This window comes from Neophocaena asiaeorientalis, unplaced genomic scaffold (genome assembly GCF_003031525.2).
Source record: "Neophocaena asiaeorientalis asiaeorientalis breed wild unplaced genomic scaffold, Neophocaena_asiaeorientalis_V1.1 scaffold170, whole genome shotgun sequence".
NCBI classification, from domain to species: domain Eukaryota; kingdom Metazoa; phylum Chordata; class Mammalia; order Artiodactyla; family Phocoenidae; genus Neophocaena; species Neophocaena asiaeorientalis.
In genome coordinates this window covers 600,287-617,501 of record NW_020172463.1, presented here as the reverse complement: position 1 = coordinate 617,501, position 17,215 = coordinate 600,287, and the positions used below count along the sequence as shown (strand labels likewise).

General features: G+C 42.3%; 2 protein-coding genes across 2 annotated transcripts in view; one reads left to right on the top strand and one right to left on the bottom strand.

Annotated features, from left to right (window-relative positions):
* FBXL13 (F-box and leucine rich repeat protein 13) overlaps positions 1-16,166 on the bottom strand; it is a 179,486-nt gene extending 163,320 nt beyond the window's left edge. Inside the window, 2 exon segments of the mRNA XM_024738118.1 lie at positions 127-230; positions 16,092-16,166. Coding sequence (XP_024593886.1) covers positions 127-230; positions 16,092-16,166 — 179 coding nt within the window.
* Positions 16,167-16,350: 184 nt separating this feature from the next.
* ARMC10 (armadillo repeat containing 10) overlaps positions 16,351-17,215 on the top strand; it is a 29,153-nt gene continuing 28,288 nt past the window's right edge. Inside the window, exon 1 of the mRNA XM_024738089.1 lies at positions 16,351-16,775. Within this exon, the coding sequence (XP_024593857.1) occupies positions 16,637-16,775 (139 nt within the window). The 5' untranslated portion in view covers positions 16,351-16,636. The remainder of the gene's footprint in view (positions 16,776-17,215) is intronic.

Here is a 17,215-nt window from a genome sequence, read left to right as displayed (position 1 = left end):
GGAGGAATTCTTTGACAATCTTAAGATTGGAAACATTCATCAGCAAGACCTTTTTTGATAGTATACAAGGAGTGTTTTACCTTCAAAATAAAATATCTCCCTACCATAAATCAAAACAATACTTACCAGAGAAGACTTTCAAGACCATTTTCCATTACAGCAGTGATCATTTTCTCTAAATACCTCAGGGGATCCTCAGGACATGTAACAAGTAGACCACATAACAGAGCCTGGGAAAATGAAATGGAATCAGTGTTTCTGGATTTGCATGTTCTTACTAAGCAAGAGACTTTCTGTCAGACAAAGTCAAATAATGTGACAGTTTCTAAACTAAATGTGCTTTATAGATATCCCTCTGTGTTTATTCAATGTTACCAAATAACCAGAGCAACATGCAGTTTACCTTTACTCTTAAAAAAAATTCCATTGTAAATGGCGAGTTGTTGCATTATGTGAGGGGTCACGGGTTAGATCCCTGGTCCAGGAAGGGACAGTCCAATTGAAGAAATAGTTGTGATTACCTTAGATCAATGGTTTCTACCATTTTTAAATATGAGGAACTCCTTTTTTATTGAAGTATAGTTGATTTACAATGTTGTGTTAGTTTCTGGTGTACAGAAAAGTGATTCAGATATAGATATAGATATATTCTTTTTCATTATGGTTTATTATAGGATATTGAATATAATTCCCTGTGCTATACATTAGGACCTTGTTGTTTATCTTTTTTATATATAGTAGTTTGTATCTGCTAATCCCAAACTCCTAATTTATCTTTTCTCCCTCCTCCTTTTCCCTTTGGTAACCATAAGTTTGTTTTCTGTGTCTGTTTCTGTTTTGTAAATAAGTTCATTTGTATCATATTTTAGATTCCACATATAAGTGATATCATATGGTATTTGTCTTTCTCTTTCTGGCTTACTTCACTTAGTAAGATAATCTCTAGGTCCATCATGTTGCTGCAGATGGCATTATTTCATTCTTTTCTTATGGCTGAGTTATTTTCCATTATATATATATGTATATATATATATATATTCTGCACACAGCAACGAAGACCCAATGCAGCCAAAAATAAGTAAATAAAATAAATTTTAAAAAAGTATTGGTGGGGCTTCCCAGGTGCCGCAGTGGTTGAGAGTCCGCCTGCCAATGCAGGGGACACGGGTTCGTGCCCCGGTCTGGGAAGATCCCACATGCCGCAGAGCGGCTAGGCCCGTGAGCCATGGCCGCTGAGCCTGCGCGTCCGGAGCCTGTGCTCTGTAACAGGAGAGGCCCGCGTACCGCAAAAAAACAAACCAAAAAAAAAAAAAATGTATTGGTGAGTCATATTTTGAATACCTCTCCATTTGAGAGAGAGAAAAAGAGTTACAGCACACATCCCACAGAAACCACCTGGAGTGCTTAGACATTTCTCTTTGGTTCACTGGTGGGTCTCCTGGTACAGGTGTGGGGATGTGTATGTGTGTATAGCGGGTGAGGCTCTCTCTTTGGCCCTTCCTCCACATAGGGCCTCCTCTTGCTGGCTTTTTTCCTACTCCTCTCTCTCATGAACAAAATAATTCCACCTCTCAGTCATGCAGAGTTCTTCCCACCTACCTCCATGAGCCAAGTGTCAACAGATCCAGGCCTGGGGGTCCTGGGTTTTAGACTCTAAGCAGTTCTCATAGTGTTCCTCCACATAAGAGCATAATTCTCCTGACTGAACCTGCACAACACATTTTCCCATTTGCTGTAGCTCCATGTCCCCCCGCCCCACTTAGTGTGCAACCTGCGGGCTGGGAACCTAGCCCCTATGGCCAAAGGGTAAGACCTCGATGTCTCTCCCTTCCCAGCTCTGCCTCCGATGTAGCCCCGCCCCAGCTGCTTACAGTGAGCACTCAGCCACCTGCAGACTAATTTCCTTCTCCCCCAGACCTAAAGAATATAGTGATACGGGAGATCAGTGTTCTCACCAAAGTTGTCAAGCTGGATTTGAATAGTCTTCTATTACCTAAGGGCTCAAGTTGTCTATTCCCTGGAGGCTAGACTTCAGACAGCTCCCTAAATAGCCCTGATGAAAAGCCCATCTGCTTTCTAGCCCTTCTGTGCCTCGATCACTAAAGTACTGAGTTTCTCTACTCCCTACTCCACATTCTCCCCTTGATCCTAGTCTGGTACCCAGAGGACATCTGCAGCAGAATAACCTGGGGAGTGAATTGGTCTCAGAGGATGAGGTCTAGGAACCTGCGTTTTGATTGGCTCCCCAGTTGATTCCTATCACACTGAAGCCTTACTGGAATTCAGCTTTAAAGTAAATTATTGAGAAAATTGGGATCTGATAAATGAATATGAGAAGTTGCTTATTTCTTTATATTTCCAAGCTCCACAGATCAGAAAACTACTTTTCCTGAAAAGTTATCCCGCAGAAATCAAATCAAGTTAAAGGGTAAGTCTATGGAATGCTAATAAAGTCATATGGAACTAGCATAGTTCAAATGTTCACTTTTTGCATAACAAATCTCACTGTTCGTAGTTTCCCACTGGGCAAAATAAAATATCCTGGGGTTTCACATCTTAATGTGTGAACAGTGCATAGCTCCATGCAAATATGAAAGCATAGTTAGTGAATCAATAGATTTTTTTTTTCTGCTATAAAACCGTTACCTTGGTCTTTATAAGGAGAGACAAAATATGCAAACATGCCTGCAAAATGAATGTTTGACTCTCAAAAAACGATGAGTAGGGCTTTATTATTGCTAGCCTTCTTAGTAAAAACTTACATGGTCAAGGACAAAAAAAAGACCATGACTTACTTGGCTTTCTCAGTCTTGTAAATTCACAAAACAATTGTGCAATCCTCCGCTTTCTTTGCCTCTGCCTCCCTAATCTCAGTCCAGAATATTTCTCAAATATTCTGAAAAATGTCTGGGTACTGAGGACAAAGAAGGGTTTATCCAAGACGGTTGTTTCTGCTCCTTTTCAGTACTACCCATCTTAGAAGAAGCAAGATAATGCAGTGAATGGAGTCCTCTGGGTTTAACTCCTGGATCTGTAATTTTCTGGTATGTAACCTCTGACAAGCTACTTCTCTCGTGCTTCTGTTTCCTTAACCATACATGGGATAATAAAGGTATATATATCATAGGGCTATCATGATAATTAAATGAATTAATATATGTAAAGTACTTTGAATTGTTTTCTAGCACAAAATAAGTACTCTATAGATAATGATAGCAAGCCATCATCATTTTTTAAACCATTCCACTGCTAATTATCACTTCCATTACAGGAAAAGACTTGGACAAAGAGAAAATAAATTTTAAAATATTCCCTTGTACCATTCAAAGGCCAGTGTAATGACAGAGAAAGAGAGACTTTATACCAAGTCTATTGGAAGAGATTAAGACCAATGCATTTGGTCTTGGTTAGGAGACACAAATAGTTAGGAGAGAGAAGTTGAGAGAACAATAGTTTAAATATAAATAGCAGGGTAGGAACTGTATATTAGAACTATGGGTAGATATAAGACACTTGAGAGAGCAAGTCTTGTTTATCTTTTTAGACACTCAGATAAACATAGGAAAAATGCTAAGGGCCTAAATAGCAATATAGAAGATAATTGCTTCATGAGGGCAGAGATAAAGTGATTACCAAATGCTTGTGGGGTCCTCAGCAGTTGGAGAAACTTTCAACTGGTAAGGAGAGGGCAAGGGTCTTCCTCTTGGCAAGAACAAAGCCTCAGGGGCACAGACCAGTTTGGCTGGAATGGAGGATAAATGTAAAAGAGAAGCAGGCAGGGTCACTGTGACGACGTCAGAATTCCATACCAGGACCCAGGACTGGATCCTCCTCTAGACACAATAGGTCACTCATGATCAAACCCCTGCAAGATCAATCACATGGCCAAGGTCACAGATGGCCATACAACAGAGAGTCGCAGCTCAGTGTGTTTCCAAGATCCCTCTAGGGTTGACCTTGACTTTTAGAGGGTATATTCTTGCTTCTGGATTTCACAGATGAGGCAGAGAAGGGCCAAGTGATTCACAGAGCCAGCATGTTTTTAAACTACAAACCTAGGACTCCCCCCGGCCCATACCATGCACTCAAACAAAATTGTGTGCACATGTATCTTTCTCCAGAACTTGAGAGGTTTTTTTTCACGTTATCTCTTCCAAAATATTTTATTCATATGCCAACCCCCATACACATTCTTCTTTCAAGTAGACGGTAATCAACATATAGTTTACACCTTGTTTTTTTTCCAGATGAGATTGCTTTTAAAATTGCAATGTCAGCACCATATAGTTACAGAAACCCCTTTACTTAGGAAGAGGCTTAAGTTTCTAAACATTGTCCAAAGTCCCTTCAACCTCCCTACCCTCCAACCCCCAAAACAAGTCCAAAGTGCCATCTCAGAAATGCTCACCGTCCCCATCTGTAGCAGAGATGGTGTTGGCATGCTGTAGTTCTAGGAGTGTCTTAATGTTTTCCTATGGAAGTTAGTAAGTTAAAAATTTGTAAATAAAGGGGGTTCTGTGTCTTGTCAACATTTAAATAGAGGGTGCCAAATTTTTATTTTAGAAACTCTATAACTAAAGACATATTGAAGATTATCGAAAGGGATCAACTGGATTTAGCCATTAAGGAGGGACCCCAGGGACAGGAAGATGCCCCCAAGGCCAGAACTTGAGGGGTTTTAAGGCAGACTGGACAGGAGAGGAGACAAGGTCTCTGTGAGGTGAGAGCAAGACAGTAAAAGCAGGATCCTAATACCTGTGGGATTGTGCCTGGCCCAACAGGGAGGTGGTCACCAGCCATGTAATCCCTAGATGAGTAGGTGAATTGTTACTGAAGAAATAATAAGCCTTTGGGTTGTCATATGCCTTTGGGTTGTTTAAGTGTACCATGGGCTTTCCTCTGGAACTGCATCTATGAACTGGCTGGCTGGGCTAAGGGAACACAGCAAACATAACTGCCCTCAGGGGAAGCCACAACCTTCTAGTCCCAGGGTCCAGCAAAATGAGTTAGTGTGACCAGTTCCTTCTCATCTACATAAGCTTGTGGTCTCTTGCTCATATATTTAGTAATTCCTGATTCTTGCATCTCTGGCAAGTATTTGCAGCTATTAGTCTCTAAAAAAACTTCTGATAGTAGAGTCTATGTGATTTAGAAATAAATACGTTTTTTTAAAATACAGATTGGAAACTTAATCATGAAAGAAACACAAAGCATAAAAACTGCATAAGAATTTTTAAAAACATGTATTTATCTATTAATTTCTAAAAATAGAAAACTTTGCATAAAGATCATGGTTTGTAACTTAAACATGCCCTCTGCTGGGCAGATCTAGTTTTGCAAACTCCTTTAATCTTTCCTAGTTGTTAAACCGAAACCTGAGCTAACACTTTCTCACTCGCAGATGCAATCTTTATATGTAGGGGCTAAAGAGTTTTGTAGATATTATACCCTTAATATCTTGCCCATCTTTGGTCCCTATGGGGCAGGCCTTGCTTGTAGACAGTGTGCTGACTTCTGCCTAGTATGTAGAAAATTGAGAGAGAAACAGATTTCTAGATACTTCTGATAACCTACTGTTTGATATTCTTCCAGTAGGGCTTCATTGTATGGACTCCTAGCTTAGTGAAAGCTTTTAAAATACAAGTGTATTTTGGAAGGAATATCTCAAAGGAAGGAGATTCCAACAGTGGTGGGATGAGTATTTCAGAGTTCTCAGAGAGAGAAACAATGAATATAATGAGAGTGAAGAATTAGAAGGCAATATTCAGTTTCCCCACAACTGTATCGAGGCGCAGGCTCTCAGTATCTACATGTAGATAGTTTTTTTAAAAACTTTGAATTTCTGAAATATACTTTTGCCAAATCTTAGAATAATATATAGAAAGTAAATATTTTATTGCCCAAATTCCTAAGTCTTTGATCATTTAGTTCACTTTTTTTTTTCAAATCTAAAATTAAAGTTTAAAACAATACTTGACTCCAAGGTCTAAAAAAATGTCTCTATGTTTATATCTGTTGTATAAATAATACACCTAGGTTGCATGACACTGTGCTAGGTGCTGATGGTCTATGAGGTCCACTCACTTGCTGCAACATGGAGGACATCAACCATGAAGGAAGAGATTATTTCCTGGAATTGATCACAGTGGTTTCAAATTTTGTTTTTTAAATCAGAAAAAAGAATCTTAAAATAAACCCCAAACTCATGGGAATCCCCAAATATAATCTAGATCCTTTCTTAACCTCTAGAGCATCCCCCATAGGCGTCCTTAGAACCCTGGGATTCTGCTAAAAAAGAAAAAAAAACTTTGGAAATCTATCAGTATGCAATTAGTCACACACAGGCCTACGTGAAAGCAGAGTGAGAAGATTTTATGAAAGTGCCATCGTAAGCAGGAAAAGAGGCTGACCCATCTAGGAAAGAGGGTGTCCAGGAGACCTCAGCTGGCACAGCAGCCAGAGGAAAAGGGCTCTCGTCCCAGGGAGACCAGACACAGGCCTGCAAAGTGGCCAGCCAGCTGGTTTCCTAGGATGAGAAACCAGCACTTGCCAGCAATGAGTGTTTTTATGCTTCCTATGCTTTCTTTGTATGTTTTTTTTCTAATTCTCCATCAATAAATTTCACTTGATAATAGTATGGGAAAGCAAAAAAGGAGGCACTTTTCCCTACACGTAAGCCTGTTTTCATTATTTTGTTTAAATATATGAACTTTTTCTGATTATAAAAATATATATGTTCTATGTAATTTGGAAAGTTGAAAAAAAATACAAAGAAAATAAAAAGCAACCATCATCCTGACAACCAGAAATAGCCTCTAATAAAAATTTTAATTTCAGTCTTTCCTCAATACATATATTTTTACAAAATTAAAATTAGGATCATACTACAGTTTTTTTTTTAAATAAATTTATTTATTTTATTTTTGGCTGCGTTGGGTCTTCGCTGCTGCGTGCGGGCTTTCTCTAGTTGTGGTGAGCAGGGGCTACTCTTCATCGCAGTGCATGGGCTTCTCATTACAGTGGCTTCTCTTTGTTGTAGAGCATGGGCTCTAGGCACGCCAGCTTCAGTAGCTGCAGCATGCGGGCTCAGTAGTTGTGGCTCGTGGGCTCTAGAGCGCAGGCTCAGTAGTTGTGGCACACGGGCTTAGTTGCTCTGCGGCATGTAGGATCTTCCTGGACGAGCATTTGAACCCGTGTCCCCTGCTTTGGCAGGAGGATTCTTAACCACTGTGCCACCAGGGAAGTACCTACATATACCTTTTTTTATTCCTGGCTAGTTATTACATTGCGAACATTTTTCCATGCCACCAAAAATTCTTCAAAACATCATGTATTGAGGTTGGTTGATAACCTATTGCATAAAATTATACCATAAATGTTTACAATTTATAAATGGCTGGACATTTAGGTGCTTTTAACTTTTCCCTTTATTAAAAATTATATGATATACATATTATCACTACTAATGATGAAATGTACATATCTTCACCTCTATTTCCTTAGAAATAGAATCAAAATGTGTATCTTGAAGATCTTCATACATTTCTCAAAATTGCTTTTCTAAAAAGATATTATCAGTTTATACTTTCATTGATAGCCAGCGGGAGTGTCCCATTCACCTTGCCAACACTGAGAATTAAAACATTTTTATATTTGTTGATTTGATGAAAATAATTCATTTTCATCTACATTTCATTTTTTCAGTGCAGTTAAATTAGTTTTCTTACATTTACTAGCTGCTATAGACTGAACCGTGTCCCTGCAAAATTCATACATTGAGGGGCTTCCCTCATGGCTCAGTGGTTAAGAATCCACCTGCCAGTGCAGGGGACACGGGTTCAAGCCCTGGTCTGGGAAGATCCCACATGCCATGGAGCAACTGAGCCCGTGCGCCACTACTACTGAGCCTGTGCTCTAAAGCCCGTGAGCCACAACTACTTAGCCCATGAGCCACAACTACTGAAGCCCGCACGCCTAGAGCCCATGCTCCACAACAAGAGAAGCCACTGCAATGAGAAGCCCACGCCCTGCAACAAAGAGTAGCCCCCGTTCGCTGCAACTAGAGAAAGCCCGCATGCAGCAACGAAGACCAAATGCAGCCAAAAATAACTAAATAAATTTATTTTTTAAAAATTCATATTTTGAAACTCTATTCCCCAATGTGATGGTATTTGGAGATGGGGCCTTTGGGAGATAATTAGGTTTAGATGAGGTCATGAGGGTAGGATCCTCACAATGGGATTAGCACCCTCATATAAAGAGACACCAGACAGCTTGCTCTCTTTCTTTCTCTGCCAAGTGAGGACACAGTGAGAAGGCAGCCATCTGCAAGCTAGGAAGGGAGCCATCAACAGAACTCAGCCATGCTGGCACCCTGATCTTAGACTTGCAGCCTCCAGAACTGAGAAAATAAATTTTTGTTATTTAAGCCACCCAGTCTATGGTATTTTATTATAGCAGTCCAAGCCAACCAAGATACTAGTCATCTATGATTTTCTATACATTTGATATGTCATTTTTGGGGACAGGCTTTATTTAGATAAGGATGCAAGATATAACAGTAACCAAAGAGAGAATCTCAAAGGGATGGTAAAATTCAGAAAGATAGCAGGGCCACTTGTTGAATCTCTACTCACGTCTCCCGAAGTCTCCCCCTGGAGTCTTTCTCAGCTAAGGGTTTAAAGGGTTTTGTGGTTTGAGACAAGCCATGGCAGCAGTTAGTCCATGACTTACTCTCTGTCTTGGTCCGTTTGGACTCCTATCACAGAACACCATAGACTGGGGGACTAATAAACAACAGAAACTTATTTCTCACAGTTCTAGAGACTGGGAAGTCCAAGATCGAAGTGCAGGAAGATTCTGTGTCTGGTGAGCACCACTTCCTGGTTCATAGATGGCCATCTTCTGACAGTGCCCTTACATGATGAAAGGAGCAATGGAGCTCTCTGGAGTCTTCATTATAAGTATTCTAACCCTGTCCATGATGGCTCCACCCTCATGACCTAATCACCTCCCAAAGGCCCCACCTTCTAATACCATCACACTGGAGATTGGGTTTTAACATATGAATTTTGGGGAGACATAAACGTTCAGTCTATAGCATGTTCATATCACTTTGTGCATTTTTCGCAATATGAAACTAATCATTGTGATTCCTGAAGATTTGAAAATAGTATCAATTTATTTCGGTGCATGTGAGAGCAACTGTCCCATGTGTGACACTGATTGCAGGTGACCAACCTGACTAGACAGCTGCTCCACCCTCCCTGTGCCACTCAGACTCTTCCTGAAGTTCCAGAAGCTTGGTGCCTGTGAAAACAACAACCTTCTCAAAGACAATGATCATATCTGGGTCAAAGGTAATTTTCTCTGGCTTATTAAATATGTTAATGCATTCCAGACCTGCACTAATATGGCAGCTACTAATTTCATGTGGCTATTGAGCACTTCAAATGTGGCTAGTCCAAACTGAGATGTGCTGCAAGTGTAAAATACACACTCAATTTTGAAGACTTAATATGATTTTATATTGAGTCCATGTTGAAATGATTATAGCCTGGATAGATTGGTTTGTAGAAAATCTATTGTTAAAATTAACTTCGCCTACTTCTTTTCACTTCTTTAATGTGTCTGTCGGACACCCAAAGGGATAACGCACAGAGCACTCAGGAGGAAGTTTGAGCTAGAGACAGCTTCAGAGTCATAGCTGCAAATGGTTGAAGCTGTTTTCTACTAGCACATGGTAGATGCCTGGCAAATGCTTGATGACGAAGTGGTCAAATGTACCCTTCTTAGCTGACCACTCTTGCCATCCCCTCCAAGAAAAAAAGGCTGGCTGGTGTCCAGAGCCTAATCTGTTGTTAAAAAAAAAAAAAACCTAACTTGAATTGAACATAAAATCCAGCAGATTTTAAGCTGGTGTGCAAACCTCTAGAAGCCCACAAAGGCTTTCCAAGGGATATGTGAGAGTGAATAGTATAAAGGACTCCATTTCCAGATCCTCACCTTTCCCATGTATTCTTTCCTGAACCTGATTTGCCTCAGGACACATTTTGTGATTTTCTTTTCCCGTTCTTCCCATTCACAGTTGCTTTCTCCTACTCTAGAAACTAAAGGCTTGTCTCTCATCCATCTGGAATCTCACTACACAGAAAACTGAGGCAGAGAGATTTAGAAACTTGCTCAAAGTCACACAATTAGTAATTGGCAAAGCCAAGAATCAAACCTAGGCAATCTCGTAATAATAGATGATCCCCTTGTATTGCTTCACACACTTTAGGGTTCAAGTAATAAACCTCAACTAAACATGGAATTTATTGGCTCCTATACTAGAAATTCTAAAGGTAGATCATGCTTTGGATGAATTTAACCCAGTGACTAACTGATGTCACTAGAGGCCTGATTTCTTTCCATTTCCCGACTCTACCTTCCTCAGAATCCACTTACCCTAAAACCATCTTTCCTTGTGGACACAGGAGAATTGGCAATGGCTCCCAGGGCTACATGCTTCCCCACAAACATCCAGAGATGCTATATCTCTGTCCCAGCATTCCAACCAAGCAACCTGATCTAAACTGGTTTAGGTCACATCTTGTCCTCTCCCATGATCCTCACCACCACCCGTCATAGTCACAAACATTGTGGCCAGGGCACTTGAATGTGCTGGTTGTCATAAGCCAATCAGGGTCCAACCCCAGAGTTAGGGATAGTCAGTTTCCCTGAAGCATATGGGCTATATGGGGAAGAGGTAGTTTATGGAATAAGAGTGTAAGAAATATTAGGAAGAGGGAAGTAGATGTTGTGTAGGCAACTTGTTAATGTCCAGTATACATCTGCTCCTGGGGAACATAGAAAAGAAAGAAGGGATATTTATAGAAGAATTGAGACCCACTTACTGGGTGATAGTGTTGTAATCCACATCTTATTCGTTCAGATAATACTTTGAGATCCAACTTGATCCCAGATTCCCCTTGAATGAACAAGCCAGGTATATAGCTGATTGTATTTCCTTAAATGGCCGTAACAATATATCCCATCCCATGAGCTCTTTTTGCAATGTGACTTTGATACACTTCCCATCAAGAAGTGGGGTATATGTTCCCTCCTCTTGAATACAGGTGAAAATAATGTTATGTTGACTTCCAAACCTAGGTCATAAATGGTGATATAACTTCTACCTAGTTCTCTCTGGGGACACCTGCACTTAGAACTCAGCCACCATACTGTGAGGAAGTCCAAGCAGCCCATGGAGAGGCCCATATGGAGGAACCAAGCCTCCTGGTTCACAGACCTAACTGAACTCCCAGCCAACATCTGACACCAACTTGCCAGGCATGTGAGTGAACCATCTTAAAAGTGGATCTTTAACCCTCTGCTGATCCACCCTGGATGGTACCACATGGAGCAGAGACAAGCTCTCCCTAAAAAACCTTGCAAGAATTTCAGATTTTTGAGTAAACTAAGTGAGTCATGTTGTTTTAGGCCATGAAGTTTTGCAGTTGTGTTACACAGAAATGAATAATTGATACAGCAAGCTAACAGAAAATGACTGCACAGCCAAATCAAGCCTGTCATTTCATCCATCCCTAGCTACATACGTTATGAGCAGCCATGACTATCATTTATTTTAACTTTTTATTATGGAAAACTTCAAAAGTATATAAAGTAAACAATAGTATAATGAACCCCTATGTGCCCATCACCCAGTTTCAACAATTATCACCATTCTGTGATCTTTGTATTATCTATATATTCACCCATTTTTCCACCTGTTCTCAATTATAATTTTTTTAGGTAAAGTTTACATGAATTCAACACAAATCTTAGCTGTATAATTCTGACAATGGATACACCTACACCTCAGTCATTTTCCAACTCCCCAGAAAGTCCCCCGTGTTGCATTCCACTTAAGCCTTCTGTATCAGTCAGCGTCCAGCCAGGAGACAGAAATCACACCAGTAAGTTGAGTAAAGAACATTTATTCAGGGGCTTCCCTGGTGGCGCAGTGGTTGAGAGTCCGCCTGCCGATGCAGGGGACACGGGTTCGTGCCCCGGTCTGGGAAGATCCCACATGCCACAGAGCGGCTGGGCCCGTGAGCCATGGCCGCTAAGCCTGCGCGTCCGGAGCCTGTGCTCTGCAACGGGAGAGGCCACAGCAGTGAGAGGCCCGCGTACCGCAAAAAAAAAAAAAAAAAAAAAAAAAAAAAAAAAAACATTTATTCTATTCTAATAACTAAATTCTAATAATTTAATTCAAAGTTATTCATATTAACAGACAATGCTTTTAAATTAATAATAACTAACCTGTTAAAGAAAACAGGATATGATAAACAAAATGGATGAAAAGATGCAGAATATTAATTGGAATGTATAAAAAAATCAAATGGACATTCTAGAACTGAAAAATATACCATCTGAAATTAAGAACTCATTTGATTCATTTGATGTATTTAACAGTAGACGAGACTCAGCATAAAACAGAATCTGTAAACGTGAAGACAATCAATGAAAAATATCCAAACTTAAGCACAGAAAAGAGAATGGGGAAAAAACAGAAGAGAGCCAAAGAGGCATAGGCATGTAGGGCTAAGTTAAAAAAAAAAAAAGCTAACATATTTATGATCGGAGTCCCAGAGGGAGAAGAGAGAATTAGGTAGAAGCAGAATCTGAAAATGACCAAGAATTTTCTAAAACAGATGAAAAATATCAATCAACAGATTCAGTAAGCCCAGTGAATTAAGCAGGATTGGAAAAAAAAAAAATCAGCCTCTATTCAAAAGTTGGCAGGGAAATGATATCCTAAGTAGACAGCCAGGTTTTATTCAGGACAGGTAGGTGGAGTTCAGAAGAGGTTAAATATACATAGAAATCTGTGATGAAAGATGATGTATTCCAAAACTTGCAGAAGATGGGTTTTAGAAGAGTGCTAGGCATGGAAAATTGGGTCAGGTAAATAGATGTACAGGGATATGAGACACAATGGGATTCAGCCTGATAGTCTCTTAGGGGAAGCAGGTAACCAGGTTAAGGTGGGTGTGTGAGGCTCTCTTGCACCTGCTGGTAACGTGGTAGCAGAGGTGAGTGAAGGACTCCTCGGAAGAATATCGTCTTAGGCAATGGGGAGCACTTCTAAGGGCCTCTTTTCTCTAGGGGCAAAACAGTATGGTAGGCTGGTGAGGAAGAGGTGCTCTCATCCAGAGGAGGAACCAGGGATGCCTCTCGCAGCCATGTAGTGTTATGGCAAGTGGAGAGCAAGGCAAGGAGAGGTTACTACTTCCCTGATGTTCCCTGACCCTCAACTTGAGTCCAGTTGTGCTACCTGCTCCATGGCCAACTTGGACTGAGTCATCACTCAGAATGGCTTTATCCTGAATCTTAAATAGCCCTCTGTATCTGCAGGTTCTTCATTCATGGATTCAACCAAATGTGGATCCAAAATGTTTGGGAAAAAATTCCATTGTTTCAAAAAGCAAAAGACTTCACTGTGTGCAGGCAACTATTTACATAGCATTTACATTGGATTAGGTGCTATAAGTGATCTAGAGATGATTTATTTAGAGGTGATTTATACAGTGGGATGTATGTATGCAAATACTATGCCATTTTATGCAAGGTCCTTGAGCATGCACAGATTTTAGTATCCATGGCAGGTCCTGGAACCAACCCTGAGGATACTGAGGGACAACTGTATTAGGTCCTTTGAGGAGGCTCTTTCTCCCCAGGATAGTTTCACCCCTCCAGGCCTACTTGTATTGATATGATAGTACAAAAATGGTTTCAAAGAGGGAAAATTGATGATCCACAGATTTTTCAGGTTCTCCCCTTGGAAACCAAGTCCATTTCCTTTTTATAAGTTTGGAATTTTGCACTATGAAGTCATGTGTTATTTTTATTTATTTATGGCTGTGTTGGTTCTTTGTTTCTGTGCGAGGGCTTTCTCTAGTTGTGGCAAGCGGGGGCCACTATTCATCGCGGTGCACGGGCCTCTCACTATCGCGGCCTCTCTTCTTGCGGAGCACAGGCTCCAGACGCACAGGCTCAGTAGTTGTGTCTCACAGGTCCAGTTGCTCCACAGCATGTGGGATCTTCCCAGACCAGGGCTCGAACCCGTGTTCCCTGCATTGGCAGGCAGATTCTCAACCACTGCGCCACCAGGGAAGCCCGGAAGTCATGTGTTAATATATCTGACCAAGAAAAAGGTCTAATAAAACAAAAAGATGAAGATACTGACAGAGAACTATACAAACATTCCACTTTCTGACCCCCATCTCCTATTTTCCAGCTCCCTCACTCAATTACTCCCTCTACCCCTCTTCATTCCCTTCTTACAAACTTCTACTTTCTACCCACATATCAGTATTATGTCTTGTTCTCATTTCCCACCCAGTCCTTAGAGTCCTTGCCCATCACTTCAGGCACTCTCAAAAGCTTAGCTCCCTCACCATTGCCCTTCCATTATATATGTCTGGCAAACTCCTATCCTGGATGAAGTCAACTCTTATTTGTGTACCTGCATCTGATTTACTGAGTGCTGCTTGAGAAAATCATATAACTGGGAAGATGAGTACCATGCTCTCTACCATTTTCAAATATAATTGTACAGTAAACATGAACATGAATGAAACTCATCATAAAAAAATTAAAACAATACAGATATATATGGAGTAAAAGATGAGAGTTCTTTCCTAAAACCATTCCCCAAAACATTGCTGTTAAGTTTGCCATATGTTCTATGCATGTATTATTGTCTTAAATAGATATATATATGCATGTACATATATATACATATAAACATACATATATACACGTATACATACATATATGAAATCAGATAGGTAGCTAGATTGTAGTACACACTTTGTTAAGCAATTTGCATTTTTTTCTTTTCTTTTTAAAATTTAATATGTCACGGAGAGCCCTTCTTCTCAAAAGGTACAGGTATATTTTATTCTACATAATATCCCATTCCCTTACTTACACTTAGGTAATAACCATTTTCACTATGAACAATGTTATAATGAAAATACTTGTACATCCTTCTGGTTACATGTGCAAATATATCTCTAAAGTGGATCCTCAGAAGTGGAAATGCTTGGTCAAAGGGTATTCATATTTAACATTTTAATACATATTTCTAAATTACCATCCAAAAAGGAGGAGCTATACTGAATTGCCCTCCCACCTGTGTAGGAGAGTTACTACCCCAAGCTGGGCTCTCAACACTGCCTGGCTCTCCTTCTCTTTCCTTCCCTAGACTTCTAACTCTCCCTCCTTCTCCGCATAACTTAACTACTCAAAACCTCTTCTGCACCCTCCATCCCCACCCAAACATACTCATTCTTGGCAAATATTTCACCTAATATTAGCAGAGAAAATGGAAGTCACCAGAAGAGAACGTTCTTGACTTCCTATCCCCAAACCTACAAAACCTATCCACCTCTTGTCCTCCTTCCCTCCTGTTACAAGGTGGGTGGGTGAGGACAGTCCTTCCTCCCGTGTTTAAGTCCTGGTCGTGCGGTCCTTTCCTTCACAAAGGGCTAACTACCTTCCACCTAAAGGTCTCAGCTTCCATTCCTCAGCCAACTTAAATCTATTTTCATAGAGCCTTCATCGCTCTACTGAAAACCCAAACTCACCTTGGGTCAAATCCACTACACCTTTTCAGGTCCTTATCTTAGGTGACACTATTGCCCACTCTCTTCATAAAGCCACACTCTCCTGCTTTTAAAGCCACACTCTCCTGCTTTTCCTTCTCTGTCTCCACAGCACTTCATTCTCACTCCTCTAGTCTTCAGGCTCCTCTTGTCCAAAACTTAAAAGTTGGAGTTTGGGGTTTCTGTCCCGAGGCCCTTTGTTCCTTCTCTCTGGGAGATGTCACCCATTCCCCCCTTTCAGCCACTGTCACCCCTCTGTCTTCAACTCTGATCGGTATGTTCAGCCCAGACCGCCGACCTGCCCAAATGTGACTTCATCCTTTCCTTTTCGCTCCTCTGAACCTCCACTCCCTCTCTCCACCAAACCCCAGTCCCTCCTCTGGGAAATCTCTTCCAATTCCTTTCTCTTCTAACTCCGGCGCCACTTGGCTCCAGTACCTCGCAGACCTGAGGAATGTATTTCTCCTTGAAGTAGTTCCTCAGCCTGGGGCTGGCAAGGCGCAGCGAGGCCATGACCAGAGGCCCTGCTGAAACTCTGCGCTTCCTTCCAGCCTGCTCTTCACGCCCCGCGCAGCAGGAGCCGCGCCTGGCTAGGGGCTAGCGCGTCTCGGCGTTGCCCCGGCAACCACGCTGCGTGGAGGGGAGGGGCTAGGCGCTGCGTTGCCCCGAGCGCCCACCCTGGTGCTGAGGACTGCCGGGAGGGAGGTGAACCTCGGGCCGGCCCGGGGGCGGTCCCTGGTGTGTGCTCTTGGGGCGTTCAGTCCTTGCAGCTCTTCAACGAGTCTCGCTCTCCTTCACCCGCGCCCCGCCCAGACTCGAGGAAGCCGCCGGGACGCGTCCGGGCCGACAGGGCGGTTTCCGAGAGGCGGAGCTCAGTCGCCCATTTCCTTTCTCCGCCGGCTAGAACCCGGACGGCGGCAGCACCCTCTGGCTTCGGACCGTCCTGCGCCAGGCCCAGCGCTGCGCGTGGCCCCAGCGGCAGCATGGGCGGCGCCCGGGATGTGGGCTGGGTGGCGGCGGGCCTGGTCCTAGCGGCCGGCGCCTGCTACTGCTTCTACAGGCTGACGCGGGGCCGGCGGCGAGGCGTCCCCGGGCTACGGCTGCGCCCCTCGCGCTCTGCAGGTGAGGCCACGGGGTGCCTAGCAGGTGAGCGGGGACTGGGACTGTGGCTTTCCCAGAGTGGGGGTTGAAGACGCCACAGGTGCTCGTGGCTTTCCAGTGCTGGGAGTAAATAAGGAGCCCAGGCAGGGAGGGAGGCAGATGAGAAGGGCAAATTCGGGAAGCCCAGGTGCAAAAGACGGGTCTTCCACTTGATTGGGTGAGTGTAGGGTTCAGAGCTGGTTCCCCGCCTCCATTTCTTTGTTCAAAATTCCGGGATGAAAAATTGCCCAGACTTTCTTGTCTGAGTCTGGCGTCACAGCGGAGGACTGTTTCTCAAAAGCGTGTTGATTGCCTCTCAACGTTAAAGCTTGCTCCCGGCCTTTGTGTTACCAGGGGGATTCTGGGGCGATAGATGAAATTCTGCGTGCAGGTAGCCTGGAAGAAGGGACGCCAGAGGGGCA